General features: G+C 41.0%; 1 protein-coding gene across 4 annotated transcripts in view; it reads left to right on the top strand.

Annotated features, from left to right (window-relative positions):
- The first annotated feature begins 213 nt into the window (after window positions 1-213).
- SLC44A1 (solute carrier family 44 member 1) overlaps window positions 214-18,757 on the top strand; it is a 79,957-nt gene continuing 61,413 nt past the window's right edge. For all 4 annotated transcript variants that reach the window (XR_010301412.1, XM_064140912.1, XM_064140913.1 and 1 more), the window contains exon 1: window positions 214-439. Coding sequence is in view for 3 of the 4 variants with exons in the window: in XM_064140912.1 (XP_063996982.1) it covers window positions 413-439 (27 nt within the window). In the remaining variant the exon portion in view is untranslated. The remainder of the gene's footprint in view (window positions 440-18,757) is intronic.

Raw genomic sequence — 18,757 nt, 5'->3', positions numbered from 1 at the left:
GGCGCCCTCCACCAACCCCGCCGTAGCCTTAATGACTGAAGGAAAGCAATTGCGCCACGGCCAGCGACCCGCGGCGTGGGGTGGAACCGAGGGCGGTGCCACTGGGGCGGGCCGATACCCCCCGTGCTGCAGTACGCTGGCCCCGCCCCCTTTGCCCCGCCCCGCCCGGTCCCGCCCCCTTCTCCTCAGCCGCGGCCGCCGCCAGGGGTAGGATGAGGGGGCGCCGTGGCGGGGCTGGTGCTGCAGCCGCGCTTGTCTGATCGGGCCCGGCGGTTTCCCGGCGGTCCTCCGCACCGCGTCTCACCGCCGCCCCGGGGCGGGCTGTCGCGGCGAGTGGATGTCCAGCGTCTGCCTTTCGCCGCCGCCGCCTGGCGCCTAGCGGGCACCGCCAGGTCAGAGACCCGCGGACGCCATGGGCTGCTGCAGCTCCACCGCGCAGGTGAGCGGCCTGCGCCCGCCGCCGGGCTCTAGTGCCCCCTCCCGTTTCCAGGCCCTCCTGCCCTCTCCACTTCCCTGGCCCCTCTGCTCCGCGCTGCCAGGCCCTGAAACGCCCGCTTGCAGGCCTGCTGTGCCTTACGGCTGTGCCTCTCCTCCGCTTGTCCCAGGGTCTGCGTATGCCATGGCTGTGCACCCGTTTGTTCCCATCACAGCTGTACGCTCTGGTAGCTGTACATCCCTGTCTGGCCTTACAGCCCTACTCTCCTATGCTCATGCACCGCTTTTCTCCCCCTCCCACCACCGTAGCCCCGCTCTTCTGTGTCTGTGCTTCACCTGTGGCACCACTTTCCCATGGCTGTGAGCCCCTTGCTTTTCCTTTCCCCCTCTCACGCCCTGCCAACAACTCTGATCACCCACGTCTCTGAACCCGTCGCTTTCCTCTCTGTCCTGCTCTTGGCTGTTAACCCCTTTACGCCTTCCTCTCCCCAGCCTTCATGCACGTAACTGTGCAGCATTTTGTGTCCCTCTGTAGTTCTGTTCTTCGCCCCTGTGCACCCCCTTGTTCACCTCCCCCCCATAGCCTTTCTCCTACCATGCTAGGTATTTCCACCGTCTGTATTGCTCTGCACGCTGTTCTGTGAGCTGCTTCGCCTTTGGATTAGCATCATCTTTTCTCTTTTTCCCTCTGTCCTGTTATAGTTTTGCAGTCTTCACCATACCCTACTCCAGACCTTACTCATGGATGCAGCTGTGTATCTCCAGCTCTCCTCTGCAGTCCACATACTGCCTTGCATTTGTGCTGTGGTTCTACACTCCCTCCTCCTCTCTGCCATGCCTGCATTCACTTCCCTATATAACTCTGCACTCCCACCCCTTCCCTGCAACTTTTCCTTTGGGATCCCTGTTGCCCCACCCCAGAGAGAAGCCATCTCCTGGGAAGAAACTTGCCATGTCGAAGGACTCCCTTTCGTCCATGCTCTGGAAAGAAAATGATCCTAATTCCAGTCCACTTACCCACTCCTATGGCTATGGCCAGGTGCCCCCCTGTATACTTTTCCTTGTCTGTATCTCTCCCATGCACATGTATTTCCGACCTCGTTTTCTTTTTTTTTTTTTTTCTCCTCCCCCCTTGCTCTGTATTGCCCTTACTGACTCCTTTTTTTTCCCCCAGAGTGGTGCTGCCGACCAAGGCACAATCGGGAGCTCCACCCAGCGCTCCAGTTTGCGGCTGTTTCCTTTTTAACTTTCCCTTTGAACAGCATGGACAGGGCTATACTGTTTTTCTCTTGGCTGCTTTCTGAAGGCTGTAGGACGAGCGATCGTGACTAATGCTATGGCTGTCCTTTGCTTGCTTGTAAATGTTAGTTTCGTTTGGCTGTGTCACTTGCAGTGGCTGAATCCAGCTTCTAGCAGGCTGCTTATGTGGGAAAAGTCCGTCTCTACTGTCCCAGATGACTCATCAGTGTGATGAATTTTTGTGGCTCATCTGTTCAGACAGACTTTTTTTTCTTTCTTATTTTTTTTTTTTAAAATAAGGCTCTGTTTCTCCAATGCAAAACACTGCAGAGAGCTGTCCAGTGGCAGTAGGGAACATAATTTCTGTACAGCAAATTTGCTGCAAAGAGGAAGGCAATCAGCTTTATGGTACATGAAGAAGCAGTTTGAATTTCAGAGAGGGAAATATGTGCCAAATATTAGGAGAAGATCTTAAAATTGTTTGGCTACTGCTGTAGAATGCCTGTGGACGTTGGAGTCTGTATTGTTTGAGGTTTGCTAAAAGAAATGTTCGATAAACATCTGTCAGGAGTGGCTTCAGGAGAGCTGATACAGACTTGCAGTACTCGGTGTTTAGAAGTAATGTTTTGAAGTATCTTCTAGCCTTATTTCATGTGATTCCTATCCAAATTGCCTTTTTTAAGTGTTTAATAGGCTCTTTCCAGCGCTTTATGAATTTGAATTGCTATTCTGTTATGTTTTTTTTCTTAAGTGAAAATCCCGGGTTATTTGTGGGTAACATTTTATCAAAAGCAGAAGAAACAAAGGACCTGATATTTTAAATACCTGGCTTCTTCAGAGATTTCAAAGAACTGTTGGGTGGTTTTTTTTTTTTTGTTTGTTTGTTTGTTTTTTAAATCTGTGTTCCACTGTCAGGGCATCTGGTGTTGCTAGTATGCTACTGAGACTTTCATTAGCTTTCCTTATGTGTGGCAAGATATGGTAGTAATTGAGCTTTGTATCCTGTATACATAACTGAAGTATGAAAAATCAGTTTATTTAATTCCTTAGCCATAAACAATTGCGTGTCTCCTCAGGAAATCTAAATTAAAGGCTAGTTGCTGAATATTTTATTAGCAGCAAATTTGTCTGATATATTGATTGCAGAAACCTTGCTACCAATAATACAGCATTACATAGAGCCTAGTGCCTGTCTTACCCTCCCTGTTTATCATTAACAATAAATGTTGTTTTCCTCATCTACCATTGTCTTTATTTCCCTTTGTTATTTCCTCTTAAGCTTTACCTCAGCAGCAGTCTATTAGATGTTCTTTCATGTTACTCTGTGTAGCTACTCCTTAGACTTTGACACACAGCCTCTCCTCTTATCATGGCTGCCTCCCCCTCATTCCTTATGACTTTGTTTTTCAAGGCAATTTCTCATTAAGTTTATTCTTCACCACTGTAGCCTATTGATTTTTCATCTGCTAATCCCTGTTTCTGTTTCCAAGAGAAATGGTTATGAGTGTTTTGATTTTGCCAGCCATCTTATCTGATTACTCCAGGTCCCTTTCTCATGACTGCCATTCCTCATCTTCTTTATGGTAGTGCACCTACCTATGACTAGTGGTTGAACTAGGCAGATTTCTTTGGCATCATCTTCCTAACTCATACTCAATTTGATGGCTCAAATATCCTTTTTTTTCTCCCTTGAGTGCATTTCCCAGTTCTTTTGCTTTGCAGTATGTCTAGCGGTCTGCCTTAGGCTTTTCTCTGTACCTCTTCCCCTGTAGAATCAGAAGATTTTCAGAGAAAAACTGATTAGAATGGACATGTTTACCTGTGCTCAGCATTCTTTCCTGCTACTTAGTGATGAATTCTCATGTTTGCTCCCTGCTTTTTCCACCTCTAAATGCTTAACCTGAGCCCAAAGCTACATTCATTCACTTTTTGTATTTTACTTCAGTATTTCTGCTTTTTATATCTTTCTGCTATCTTATTCCCATTCTGTTTTCATTCTCCATCCTTAAAGCTGACGAATTAACTCTAGTTTGCTTCTTTTCTAAACTCTTGAACCAAATAATATATTTGTTCTCAGACATTCTCTTCTTTTTCTTCATACTGAATTAATTCCTTTCAAGGTTCTGTGCTCTCTGCTAAAATTGTCTTAATATCTCTATTTTTGGTGAAGTTCAAAGGACTCCCCTCCCTTCTTAGAACTCTGCTGCTTTCAGTACTATGTGTAGTCCTCTACTACTTGATGTCTTATTCCCCAGTGCTTTTGCTTTGACTTGGAAAGGGCCTTTAAAGGCCATCTAGGCCAGCCCTGCTGCAGTGAGCTGGAACATCTTCAACTGTATCAGGTTGCTCAGAGCTCCATCCAACCTGACCTTTAATATTTCCAGGGATGGGGTATCTACCGCCTCTCTGGACAACTTGTTCCAATGTTTCACCCAGCCTCATTGTTAAAAAAAAAAAAAAAGAGGAGATGACCTCAAGTTGTGCCAGGGAAGGTTTATATTAGATATTAAGAAAAAAGTAAAACTTAAAGAATGATCAAGCATTGGAACAGGCTGCCCAGGAAAGTGTTGGAGCCATCATCTCTGGAGGTGTTAAAAAAATGTGTAGACATTGGACTTTGGAATATGGTTTAGTGGGCATGGTGGTGTTGGATTGGTGGCTGGACTTGATATTGGAGGTCTTCTCCAACCTTAATGATTCTATCTATTCTAAATCTACTGTCTTAAAATCTTTTCTAGTTGTCCTATTGCAAGAGGCCCTGCTAGTAAGATTGTCTTCATCTTATGGCTTCCCTACAAGGCTGCAATAAGATTTCCTCTGAGCCTTCTTGTTTCTAGGCCAAACAACCCAAGCACTCTCAGCCTTTCTTTATGGGAGAGATGTTCCATTCCTTTGGTAATTTTGTGGCCCTCCTCTAGACCCATGCCAGAAGGCTCACCTGTTTTCTTATCACACAGTATCACAGTATCACAGTATCACCAAGGTTGGAAGAGACCTCACAGATCATCAAGTCCAACCCTTTACCACAGTGCCCAAGGCTAGACCATGCTGAAGACTCCAGAGCTGTACACAGTACTCCAGTTGGACTCTCACCAGAACACAGTAGAATACCAGAATCACCCCTCTCAGTCTGCTGGCCATGGTTCTTTTGGTGCAGCCCAAATACAGTTGGCTTTCTGGGCTGTGAGCTCATACAGCAGCTCATGTCCAGCTTTTCATTCATCGTCCAGAAGTCCTCCACTGAGGGCTGTTCTCAATCCCTTCACCCTCCAGCCTGCACTGATACTAGGGACTATCTCTATCCAATTGCAGGACTTAGCACTGAGCCTTGTTGGACATCATGAGGGTCACACAGGCCTGCTTATGCTTGTTCAGGTCCCTCTGGATGACGTTCTGCCCCTTGCATGTGTCAGCCAAACCTGTGATTCAGCATCATCTGCAAACTTGCACCCACAGACCACCTGTCAAGTCCGTATCTCTCCTAATAGTGAGAGAAGGGTGTTGTGGAAGTGTTACTGAAGTTCAGATAGACAACATCTCTAACTCTTCCCTTGTTCACTGATGTAATCACTCTGTGGCAGAAGGCCCCTAGATGGGTCAGGCAGACTATAGATGTTGAAACTATTGGTTGCAATGTTTCCCCTTTTCCCAGTCACCTGGAACTTCACTTGACTGCCAGGACTTTCCACATATCATGGAGAGTGGCTTGGCAACTACATCAGCACATTCCCTCAGAACTCTGGGATGCATCTTGTCAGATCCCATAGACCTGTGTATCTTCAGTTTCCTCATGTGGTCACAAACCTGACTTCTTAGACCAACAAGGACTTTGCCACTCTGGTCCCTGCCTCTTACAGTGACTTTGGTCTTCCAGTTATCATCTCTCCCTAGTTTTCTTGCAGTGGAGAGACTTTGCCCCTACTCTGTCCCTGTGTTGTGGTCGATCCACTCAGGAGATTTGGGAAGAGGAACAGTACTCTTGTTTTTTGTCTCTATTCTACTCTCTGATTATTATTTCTTTGCCTCTGCACCTGTCCGTGCCTATACTTCCAGTATTTTTCCCCTGTTCTATTAACTTGCCAAGTATTCTACCAATTTTTTTCAATTTGAACTGTTATGATAATGTTGACTTAATACAACCATAGCAGACTTTCTTCCAAGTGTCATCATTCTTTCCTGTTGTTCCATTGCTGGTTAGCTGTTAAGTCAACTCGATCTAGAATGGATCTCTGTAGTCTATTTCTTTTTTCAATTTCATTCTTACTCTACAAAGTTATTTTACTTACCCTCATGTAGCATCTTCTATGATCTACAGTTTGTCATCATAAGTAGTGTCTTTGTTCACCCATTGTTCCTTTTCATTGTTAAAACTGTGACATCCTCTTTGTTTCTTTAGGAGCTTTGGGTATTCTCCACTTACTTAAATTAACTTAACTGTATTTTTTTGGTGCATGCTGTCTCTTGACTGTCACCACCTTGAAGCTTGATCTTGTTGGGAAAACATGCAGTGTCAACTACATCATGCAGTTGCTGTCTTAGAGCAATCGATGTGTTCATCAATAACTATTCATGACCAGATCCTTCTAATACTTCTTTGAATGGTAGTTTCTAGCCAAAGTGTGCTGAATTATGTGAGGTTAAAATCTTGTAAAGGAAAGGAGAATAAAAACAATCCTGTTGGACTTCCCTTTCTCGTGTGCCATTAGTTGCCAATACCTTTATGTGGTTGCAGCCCACTGTCCTACCTTGCTATATTTTTTTTTAATAATCTGTTTAATATCTTCATTGATGATCAGGATAAGGGGATTGAGTCCACCATCAGTACATTTGCACATGACACCAAGTTGGGAGAATTTGTTTATTTGTTATAGGGCAGGAGGGCTCTGCAGAGAGACCTGGACAGGCTGGATAGATGGACGTAGTCCAGCACCATGAGTTTTAACAAGTCCAAGTGCCGAGTTCTGCACTTTGGCCACAACAACCCCATGCAGCACTACAATCTGGGGACAGAGTGACTGGAGAGCAGTAAGTCAGAGAGGGTCTTGAGGCTACTGAACATAACCCAGCAGTGTACCTAGGTGGCCAAGATGGCCAATGGCATCCTGGCCTGGATCAGGAGTAGTGTTACCAGTAGGACCAGGGAAGTCATTCTGCCCATGTACTCAGCCACACTTAGGTTAGGCCATGCTTTGAGTACTGTGTCCAGTTCTGGGCCCCTCAATTTAAGAAAGATGTTGACGTCCAGAGAATGGCAACAAGGCTGGTGGGGGGCTGGAGCATAGCCCTACAAGGAGTGGCTGAAGGAGCTGGGGTTGTTCAGCCTGGAGAAAAGGAGGCTGAGGGAAAACCATATTGCTCTCTAGAATTACCTGAGAGGAAGTTGTAGCCAGGCAGGGGTTGGTCTCTTCTGCCAGAACAAGACAACACAGTCTCAAATTGTGCCAGGGCAGGTTTAGGCTGGGCGTTAGGAAGAAATTCTTCTCCAAAACAGCATTGCCCTTTGGAATGGGCTGCCTGGGGAGGTGGTGGAATCACCATCCCTGGAGGTATTTAAGAGAAGGCTGGATGAGGCACTTAGTGCCATGGTTTACTTAATTAGAAGGGCTAGGTGATAGATTAGACTTGATGATCTCTTCCAACCTGGTTAATTCTGTGATCTTTACCACAATCTTCTCAAGATGCATACTTCTCTCCAGATGCATTGCTTTCATCATGACTCCATTGTGCAACAAAGATGAAAAAGTTTTTACTTGGTTTTGATACAGGTAGATTGTGCTGTTTTGGAGCTGACTTCTTCCTAGATGTTGGAGATCTTTTGAGCAAATGGTGCTGAAACTCTGAATAGATAGAATAATCAAACTTCTTTAGTTTCATTAAAGAAGAAAAATGGAGTCTGCAGTCAAGTGACAATACTCTTTAGTGTTTCTTTTCATTCTTCTTCATTGTTGGTATATTCTGCTATCTCATACCATTAGTCTATTAAAAAACTGAATTTGCAGCAGGTAGCTGTTGGAGTTCATTGATCTCATGTCACCATAACTGACTGCAAAGCTGTGCTGCAAATCATTTTGGTCTAAGTCATCTGTGCAGGTTGTGGTGGGCTTTTTTGGGTGTACTGTTTTGTCTTGAAGTAGCTGTGATACTGTTCTCCCTTCCTGTCCATCTGCAGCTGAATTCAAGCGGCTAGTTGTAAGCAAAAGGCATTTGCTTTGGCAAATGCTACGGAAACAAGGCAGCTTAGTGAGGTCTTATTGTTTGGTTTGGGACTGAGAAATGCTGTTTGTGTTTATTTTATTCTTGAAGTGTTGTATATTAGTGATTTAATCTAAGATACATGTAAGAGACGCTTGAAATCTTGCTGCAAATTGCAGCCATGACTGGGATAAAGAAGGCACATGTAGTTGCTGTTTTTTACAACGCTAAAAACTTACCATTATAAGAGATGAACACAGGTCATCTGTTAACTTTTGCTTGAATATCTGCTGTCAAAGCAACACAGAATGAATCTGTGAATTCTTAAGGGTGTTTTGTTTTGTTTTGGTGGTTTTTTTTTTGGTTTGTTTTTTTAAACACAAACCACCACTTACCGTTTTGATGAAATATTTCACCTAAACTGTTGTGGGCAATACAGAAGTTCTGGCACTCAAACACAGGGAGTGTCAAACAATGCCTATTTCATTGTAAGCCTGAGTATGATCAGGGAAGAAGACCACCTGAAAAAATTTGTTGATGGGCAGAAACACAATGAGTTGTAAATTTTACTTCCAGGTGCTAGAAAGCTTGATTTCCCCTTAGGAGGTGAAGCTTCCATTATGGCCTCTGGTAAACAGATACAGAATGAAGGATGAAGCATACAAGCAGGATTCAGGAACAGTGCTAATGAGTCAGGCATCTCATGACGCTGTTGACTACTTTTCTGTATTTCTGGTGTGTGAGCTCTGTTCATTTCCTACAAAGCATGAGGTGTCCTTTTGCAAATGCTGTCACAAGCAACGGCACAACCTGGGCGTATTATTCCTTTTGATCTTCACATAGAAATATTTCAGCTTCATAGGTACATGTAAGGACATTTTCAGTTTCATTGAGTTTTTCTCACTGAGGACTAGCTCCTTCTGAAGTTTAGGCTGTCTTCCAGTTCTGTCACATCTTAAGCATCACGTTATTTCCCTTGCTTTGTCAGGTAACTCATAGATAATTTTTTTAGGCACTTAGAAAAGTGCATACAGAGTGAAGAACAAACATGGGGCATTGCATCCTTCTTTATTTCATTGGTAAAGTGAGAAGAGTTTTGGAGAAGATTGGTTATTTTGCATTGTTAATAGTGAATGTCAAATCCAAAGCTTCTATTATTGTAATCTAATTGGCATCTAGAATGCAGTTAACCATCACACTTTTAGGGTGGTAATTGTAAGGACATGTTTAATGTCATCCAATTGACTGCTTTTATTTTTTTATTATGATGAAATGACAGTGATTGTGTTGTATTGAAATCATCAACCATCTTCTGACTGTTTGCTCTAAAGGTGAGCTTTTCGCTACCTATTCATGCCTTTTTTCTTTGTTGGTCTGACTGTAATTTTTGTGCCTTTGAACTTTACATCAGTCGTTTCCTTTGTGAAAATCAAAGCCTGCAAACCAACTTAACAGAAGCTGTGTATTTGTAATTTTGCATTTGAATCTTTCTCACTTGAAGGAGCTGTTGAAACATTGTGTAAATCTTAGGCTTTGCTTCTGAAAACAGTTCAGCAGAGTGCTGCTAAGTGATGTCTACCTGCTGGCTAAACTAATTGCTAATCTTTACCTCTATTTGTTAAACTATTCTGAGAGTTATTTGTGTGTAAATTTTAGAGCACAGATCTGTGTTGGTGATTATAAAATAGGGTTCTTTGAATTCTTCCAGCCATTTCAAAGACTTATGAAGTAAATACACTTTATTGGATTGATTGGCCTCCTGTCTATGGCCCCCACTTTTTTTGTTGTTGTGATGATGGTGATTTTTGTTTGCTGAGTTTTGTTACTTTAGGTAAGCAGTTACCATCACGAACAGAACTTGGTTACTTTATCCTCTCTTAGTGAATGTGATGTAGTTAAGCAACAACTGTTTACAGCAGAAATTATCTCTAATTCGTTTTGGTTTTGTTTTAAGTTTAAGCCATTCTTGTTGTTTTCCAGATACATTATTTGACTGAGGTAAAGAGTCTGAATGTTACATACAGATCCATAGAAACAAACTGGGAAACCTGTTTTGTTCAAGATCATGGTAACCATGTCTTAGGAATGCTTTCTCAGACTCCTAGTTTGCTGTGAAAAACTGCAGAACAATTGCTTACTTACAAGGAAGTCTGTTTACCTGATAAGCTAAGGACTTGACACATTATTTCCTATTGACACATTCTCCTCCCACATTTTTTTTACATAGAGCAGTTGGAGCCTTCTTAATGTTGGTGCCTGTTGAATCTAATATACTTTCAATGTTCTCAGACATTTCCCTCTTGTTGTAATCTTCAGCCATTTGCTTTCTTGTTATGCCAGAATTTTGGACATGTGAGTCAGGATTTTACATTTAAGAAGCTATGCCAGTTCCTGTTCCACTCCCTCCCCGATGTAAGCTTAAAGTTTTCCTGACCTTTGTTAAAGGAAACGGGATAGGAGAGAAGGTCCTGAGAATTTTTTATGCTCATGACATCCTTTAAATGTAACTGAACGTGGCTATTGTTTTCTCAATGTACATCATAGCTCTTGCTTTTGGCTTTCATACAATCATATGGAAGAATGCACACATCCAATGTATGCAACAGTTAGGCCATAGTGTTTGATGTAGCACCACAAGGACTTTATTTGTGTTAGTGTACAATTACTAGCCTCTAAGCTTGCAGAATCCTCCCCCAAGTAGGCCTTTGCTTTGGGAAGTATGAAATTCTTCAGTAAGTATTGTAAATATAATAACAAAAATACATAACAATTTGATTTTCATTTAGCAAACCCAGTTGAATTTAAGATGCATTCTGAAGGAGTACTTATAAAACTGCGATGAATATCTCTAGGAAGTGTTAACATCCTTATTTTTCACAGCAGTACTGTGTCTCTTAAACGGCTGTGATGTTTCTGGCCTTGAAGTCTAGATTTAGACACTTGAAAATGATAAAATTACCATTTTAGAGAAAATTACTCATCCCACCTCAAGAGTACAGAGATCAGGGGCAGGATTTGCTATGGAATGTCCTTCTGTGGAGACTACTAATTGGGAAGGTCTGCTGAGTTGTTTTTTATCATTTGTTTGTTTGCTTGTTTAATTTGCTTGTTTATGAGTTTGGGGTATTGTTGGTTTGTTCATTTGGTTTTATTTTGTTTTTTGTTCTGCTGATATTGAGACAAAACTAACATTTGGAAGCAAAGTGTGTCAAACATCATGGTTGGACAATGTTTCACTAGTCCTAAATTTGACAATATTTTGTAATTTGGGACTGCAGTCTTCTAGTAAAAATGAATTCTGACAATCTTTTTAATTGATGTATAAGTAGAAAATTCAGTGTAGTGAAGTAGCTGCAAAATATTGTAGAACCATAGGAGTGCCTGGGCTGGAAGGGACCCCAAAAGATCGTTCAGTCTAACTCCCACACACAGTCAGCAGGGACATCCCCCACCAGACCTGGCTGTCCAGAGCCCTGTAGAGCTGCACCGTGAGTATCTTCAAGGATGGAGACCCAACCACCCCCTGGGCTACCTGCTCCAAGTTTCCACCACTCCCATGGCTGTGAACCTGCTTCTAACATCCAATCCAAGTATTTCCAATCCCAAACCACTGCTGCTTGTCTCATCACCTCAGGCCCCTAGAACTAGTCCCTCTGCAGGCCTGCTTCAAGCACTGGAAGGCCCAAAAGTCTTTGCTGTTGAGGGTACCTTTAAATCAATATTATACCATCAGGAAACTTTCCCTAGCACAAACTAGTGAGTTGTGTACTTAAAAAGGATAGATGCATCTTCTCAGTGGACAAGGCATTGACAAACAAGTAGTAATGTGGAGTTATTAGGCAAACAAGGATGTAGGTGCTTTGAAGTAAAGCACTGGCACGTGACGTGCAGTAAAATCTGAAAGCATAACTAAATTTGCAGTAAGTTGAAATTATTATTTTTTTTTTTTTAATGAGATTGTAGCAGAAATTCCACAAAATTGGGGGCTGGACACAATTGTGATTTTTGTGTTCTCTAAGGTGGTTTCAGAGGTGTTTGGACTTGTTATCCAGAGGGTAGTGTCATCATGGAAGGCACTTGCAGGGAACAGTGTGTATTGCTTTAGTTTTTTGTTTTTCTTTTTTTTTCCCTAGAGATGTCACTACTTGGAGCTGTAATAGTATTACAGTGACAAGCTCACCTGTCCCTGAAAGTGGGAGACATAGTTTCCATTCAGGTATCTGCCTCCAGGAGAGTGCTGTCATCTGTGGGATCTCTGGAATGGGAGCAATACTGCCTTTCCCCAAAGGCAGATCCGTGACAAGCCCATATTAAGAATTTTATGGATATGTTTACAGTGATGTTTTTATTGATCCAGCATAGTTCATTCTTCCAGGGAACAGGTACAGTTTAGTGGAGTAAAAGTCTGGATTTTCTATTTTGTGTTGCTCCTCTAGTAATGGAGGCATACCAGTAACTTGCTGTACAGTAAATTGCTTTTAGTGTAAACCTGCGAAAATCATCTGAATTTGTGATGCACTGCAGTAAGCTACTGCTAAGTGCTTTATCTGAAGAGGTCATGCACAAGGAATTCTGTAGGTAATAATGAGCGCTCTAACTAGGGAAAATTTATGCAGTATTCTTTGGTTTCATGGTGCCCTCAGGTAAGGGTTTTCTGTAAAAAATTGTAAGACAGTTAAAGTCCTCAACCAAAGATTGTTTAAAATGTTTCAAGACTTGCTTTGGACACTTTCAGAGTGCATTCACCACATTAAGATTTTATATATAGAGAGATGGTTTATTGGAGGTGCTGCTTTTGTTCTTAATTGGTATTATGTATATTTTAACCACTTGTGGGCAGTATGTAGTTCACCCTGTACACTGATCATCTTATTGAGTGCATTTTAACATTCCTGGGAGGAATGGCAGATAACTTCATTTAATGTCAGAATGGCTATGCCTGCTTGTGGAATAGGGGACTTTGGTTTTGGTTTTACGCTTCTGGTTAGGGCAATCTGGAAACTAAAACTATTACAGCTTGGAGTCACAACTCATTTCTGCTTTAGGATCTAGAATTAAGATCTGTTCAAAAGAGGAAGTAGTTTTGTTAGGATAGTAGGGAGCTGAATAGTAATACAAAGATGTGCCGTGTCTTGTACAGCAAAATGGTAAACTCTCTGATGTGAATACATTCTTGCCCTGGAAACATTTTTGTAAACTAGTGGATTATGGATCCTCATTTTCTTGTGTGATACGTTTCATATAAAGGCCAGTGTGTGGCTGGGACTGTTCATCAACTTTAAAGATATGTAAAACAAAGAGATACTGGTAAGTGTTTCAAGAACTGAGGTTTTTGGGGCTGTATGAGGATGTTTCAATATCATGTGAAGTTTTAAATGTAGCTTGCAGGACAACTTTAACTTGACTTGCACATTTCATAAGGAGAAATCAAGAATGGACCATACTTTGCATACCATTTTGTGGTATGCATAGTACTGCTAATAGACTCACTCATTGTGAAGCATCGACATTGCATGGTAGGTGTGAAATGACTGTGTTATGTACTCTTTGTGCTGTTGGAATAAATTGAATGCTGTTCATGCAGTCAGATGAATCTCTGTCACTTCATCAGAACCATCCTATGAAAAGTGCCTTATGCAGCACTTTTTGGCAGTTTCCCACAGAAGATCTCACTCAAGAGGAGTATCCTTTTTTGCCGCTGTTTATTAATGCTGCGTGAACATGGTCTGTTTAGATAGATCTATTTAGATACTGTCTATGTAGATAGATAGCTACATAGTAATTTCTGAATTCCTTGATTTACATACACAAACAGCAGTCATTTCTGTTTACTCTTCTGTGTTGCACTACCATCACATATACTGTGAATCCAGATGTTACATCAAGGTGATCAAAGGACAGAGAATTGAAAGGGAATATGGTTAGATGAATGTGGTTCATAGTATAGGGGGTTTGTAACAAATTGTCTTGAACAGTAATGCTATCCCTGAGGAATTTTTAAAAGTACATTTAAATATCACTTAAAAAGATAAAAACCTGAAATACAGCCCAAAAATTTCAGTATCTTCGTATCATTATTGAAATTAATTGGAAATTGTAACAACAAGTGTTTAAAATTTTTCAACAGTGACTCTTTGCAGAGCAAAGTCACCCAAATAAAGCCATTTGAAAAATTTTCTTATGATTGGAAAAAAAAAATCTTTGGCAGAGATTACATGCATTTCATTCCTTCAGGAAACTACTTGTTTCCCACCCTTCCCAGTAACTCTTAAAAATCACTTACCCATCTTAGTTAACTTGGTAGTGATAGGTAATTTAGCAGTGATAGTTAATTCAAAGGTTAAATTGTGTTCCTGTGAGCTTAAGAAAAGATTGAGGACAAACTGTTGTGGCAGAGAAAAAATGGATGTAGCAAAAGCTGAGTTATTCTTAAATTTAGAAAAAGTAAATTAAATTAAAAAGATGAGGAATTGTTTCAGTTGCATCAAGAACTATGATGAGAATTTTCCCTATTTTAGATATTAGAGGATTTGATTATAATGTGCACAAAGACTGAAGGAAATATATCTTAACTATATTATCACTTCTAGAACTATCAGTTTTCTTCTACAGCTGGATTCTGTGCCTAAAACCCCCCAAACTCTTGTCCACACTGAAAAGAACAGTCACAGGCACCATTTTGACTGACAGTTTGACACAACAGTTGTGTGAGAAGAATACACATCTTACATTTTCTTAAATCTTGCAAGTGACCTTAGGGACGGAATCCTTGTCAGAAGTTTGTAGTTGCTGCTTTCACTGTGATATGAAAAACTTAGAAGGTGGGTATAATACAGAAGGGAGGCTAAGGCCCAGAAGTGGTTAAAAATTCAGTGGGTGAGGAGGAAAGTAGTGGATGGTTTTATTTTGTGAATTTATCTAGTCTTTAAGAAAAGGTCAAATAGTGATTGAATGTAAATGGAGTAAGAAATGATGAAGTCTCCATACACTAGGTCTGCATTGGGCAATGCTGTAAGCCAGCATTTGAACCAATCAAAGTTTCAGAAATCATAAGTGGTATGAAAAGTCAAATCCTTGAAGCATGTTAAAGATGAGCCACTAAGGTGGAAACAGACTAAACACTGAAGTGCCTGAGTATGCTAGGACCTGAAAAAAACTTAGGCCTCATTGTTTAGCTACATGAGTCAAAATTCCATGTCTTATATTTAATTAAAAAAAAAAAGTGGCCGTTCCTAAGCACAGAAAAATGAAAGCTTACTCTTAATTCCTGCAACCTCAAAACTGGATGTTTTGTAGCATCTTGTGTTAGAAGCAGGTTGAAAGACAAAAGGAAACTAAACCAAAATAAATTATTGTTTTTTAGAGGGAATGACAGAATGATAATCTCTGCTGGTCCCTTCCAACCTCTATGGTTCTGTGATTCTGTGAATGATTTGTGAGCCTCTTGTTTAAAAAATGTTTAAACTTTTCTGTCTTGCTTTCTGAAGCTGAATTGATGTAAATCAAATATGGAAGTGGAAGAGTATTTGGTCTCTATTTTATCTGCATGTGAGGTTTTATCTACCACTATTTACAAGCAGAGACAATGAAAAAATTGTCCTGGATTTCAAAGCAACTGCACTTGGAAGCTTTCTCTTTAGGCAGAACAGAATCGCAGAACCACAGAATGTTAGTGGTTGGGAGGGACCTCTAGAGATCATCTAGGGCAAGCTGCACAGGAATGCATCCAGGCAGGTTTTGCAAATCTCTAAAGGAGACTCTGCAACCTCTGTAGGCAGCCTGTTCCAGTGCTCCGTCACTCACTGTAAAGAAATGTCTCCTCGTGTTAAGGTGGAACCTCCAGTACTCTAGCTTGTACCTGTTTTCTCTTGTCCTATTACTGCACACCACTGAAAAAAGGCCATCACCTTCATCCTGACATCCACTCCTCAGATATTTATAGATGTTAGTAAGATCTCCTTTCAGCCTTCTCAAGGCAAAACAGTTTCAGGTCTCTCAGTCTGTCTTCATAGGAGAGGTGTTCAAGTCATGCAGTCATCCCTGTAGCTCTCTGTTGGAGTCTTTCCAGTAGATCCTGTTTCTCTTTATTTGGGAGGCCCAAAACTGAACACAGTATTATTCTACATGTGGTCTCACCCGGGCAGACTAAAAAGGGAGGAGAACCTCCCTTAGTGCTCTGGACACACTCTTGTTAAGACACTGCAGGATGCCGTTGGCCCTCTTGGCCACAAGGGTACATTGCTATGGAAAATGATTTAACTCTTTTAACTGCTGTCTCATGAAATTTAACTTGGTTTGGCTTTGCTGGCTGTGGGCGTAGCTTTAAATTTTATCTCCTCTTGGCTCTCTTAACGTGATGTATTGTAGCTCTGGAGTTAGGTTAGCAATCTGCAAGACTGCTCTTCCTTGTGACTAGAGCATCTTCCTGCAGGATTTTGATGGGACATTCTTTTGTACTGGATTCATTTTGAGTGAAAAATGGGACCTCTATTTGTTCTGTTTTGGTTTTAATACTTCTGTCCTTCCCTTTCTGAATGAAGCGTTGACTTGTCTTAGAAGCTGTGTATTTGTATGCAAACAGTCCTGTACTGTGCAGTTGCTATCTTAAATTTATTAGACATCACTACAAGATTTTAAGATTTTTCTGCTGCCTTTCTCATGATGTTGTGACATCTCCTGCTGATGGCAAGTTCTGTCTTTATTCTGATCTTATTCACATGTTTGCTACTTAGCCACAGCTTGATTACCTGTATACACAGTAGTGCACATGTTATCTATTTGGCTTCTTGCATCAGTCACATCACTCCCAAACTACGTTGCTTTGTGCTTAAAAGAAAACATCTATAACTCCTTGTATCTGTAGTCTTCTGCTGACGTGATGTATTTTTACAGTTTTTGGTGCTTTTATGTGTGTTGCACTCTGGTTGGTGGAGGTGAGTGCTTGTACAGTAGCATCCAGGACAACTACTGCATTTTGAGAGTATCACACAGTATTATAGTAACCACTGGTTTTGTGCTATGCTGATACGTGCAAGGAAGTATATTCCAGAAGAGACAAATTTAGATCTTTTTGGTGCTGCAGAGGTATGTTTTCAAAGTGGCAAGTGAGAAGGAAAATCTGGAGGGGGGAATGTCTGTGTTTGCTTTGATATGATTGGGTGCAATGTAGACTAAGAAAACGGTCCCTATTTGTTTTGATTTTGAATACAAGGACTTAGTCTAAATTCAAGTAGAAAATAGGCAATGTACTAGCATACTTGGCACTTCTCTCCGATAGAAACTCTAAATTTAGATACCCTACTTTATAGATGTGAAATTAAAACTGTGCTTAACCCAACAGTTCTGAGCTGTTTTTAAAAAGTGTTGAGTTTGTCATCTTCTGCAAAATGGACACATGTAAACGTCTCAAGACACTTCTTTGAGTTCTTGAATAAGTAACTTAAAATCAGCACAGAAGGCAGGAAGTGTTCCCAAGCTGGAGGTTTATCTTAGAGAGAGGGGCTCTTTTGCCTGCTTTTCACTTTTGACTGTTAGTGATTCTGATTGTCTCTGCTGTCATAAGAGTGCTCAGGTGGTCCTGGGCTTTGTTAATGGCAGATTTACATAGAAAGTGTAGCATAAATTATGAAAACTCTGTTTTAAGAGAAAATCAAATAATTTCTAAAAAAATTATTTTCCCTGTAGGTTATCTGGATTTCTTGCATCAGCAAATACTGAAGACTCCTGAATCTGTCTGAGGAAAGGCTGAAATCAGTATAAGCACTGGTTTAGGGTTGCAGGCAAAGCATATCTGCTGTAATTTTATGGTGTTTCAGTTACAGGAAAGATGAAGCATAGTTTCCTAACCGCAGAACAAACAACATTTGTTAGACCTTATGTTGAACATAGCTTAGCAATTTGTTTTGCCCAAGCTTGAATATCACAGACTGAGTACATTTCTAAGGACTAGAATAGACAGGGTGTGTCGCTACAATCACCCATCAGCATCAAAGGTGATGGTGAAGGGCTGTGAAGCTGTGAAAGAAGGTTCATTGAGCATCCAGAGTATAAGGAAGCAGCTAAGAAGAAAACAGCAGATAGATAGTGGCAGCTAGCTTGAGTTGTACAAAGGTCTGCAGAGAAGACAGATTGGGCAGGTTACTGGAGAAGGTATTATTCATAAGTTGCATAATTTCATAACATGTTGAGATGCTAGGTGGTTAAATTAGAGGCTGGTTAAGTATCTAGTGCCTTTTGAGTTGCTTCCAAGGATACTTTTTGTGTAAGATAACATTCTTATTTTTTAATTTTAATCCATTTAAATTATATTTTGAAGACTGTAGGCACAGAATGAATTCCTCTCTGTACCATTCTATATACCATACCATGGCATATCAGGTTTCTTTTTGACATACAAATGCAGTCCACTTAATAAATAAAATGGATTACTTAGAGTAACTGTGACTAGTCAGGCAACCTGAATCTTTGCCAGAGCTATTCCAGAGGATATCCAGTGGCTTTAAAAAATCCTATTAAAAGATTTTGTTTGCAGATGGTACAAAGGGGATAAAAAAACCCTAACAAAGCAAACAAACCACACACATCTTGCCTTTCCCTCTTCTGTCTTCTGTCAAGGGCAACTTGCTCTTAAGTTGCAGCTATAGCTGAAATTTCTCTCTGCTGTATGTTTATGAAAGTAGATTTCCGAATAGACTCCAAAGTACTTTTAAGTGGATTGAGAAATAGGAAACATGAAAATTTGTGTATTTTATGCAGTTATGATTATGCTAATAATAAGAATATGGATGTCACAGTCTTAGTGTTTGAATAGTGTGTTGGTTTTAGGCATAAACTGCCAGGAACATAAGGCAGTTTTGTTGAATGACTGGAGCAGAGTGATGTGACCTAGCAC

This window comes from Pogoniulus pusillus, chromosome Z (assembly GCF_015220805.1).
Source record: "Pogoniulus pusillus isolate bPogPus1 chromosome Z, bPogPus1.pri, whole genome shotgun sequence".
Classification (NCBI taxonomy): domain Eukaryota; kingdom Metazoa; phylum Chordata; class Aves; order Piciformes; family Lybiidae; genus Pogoniulus; species Pogoniulus pusillus.
This window is presented reverse-complemented; position numbering and strand designations above follow the sequence as displayed.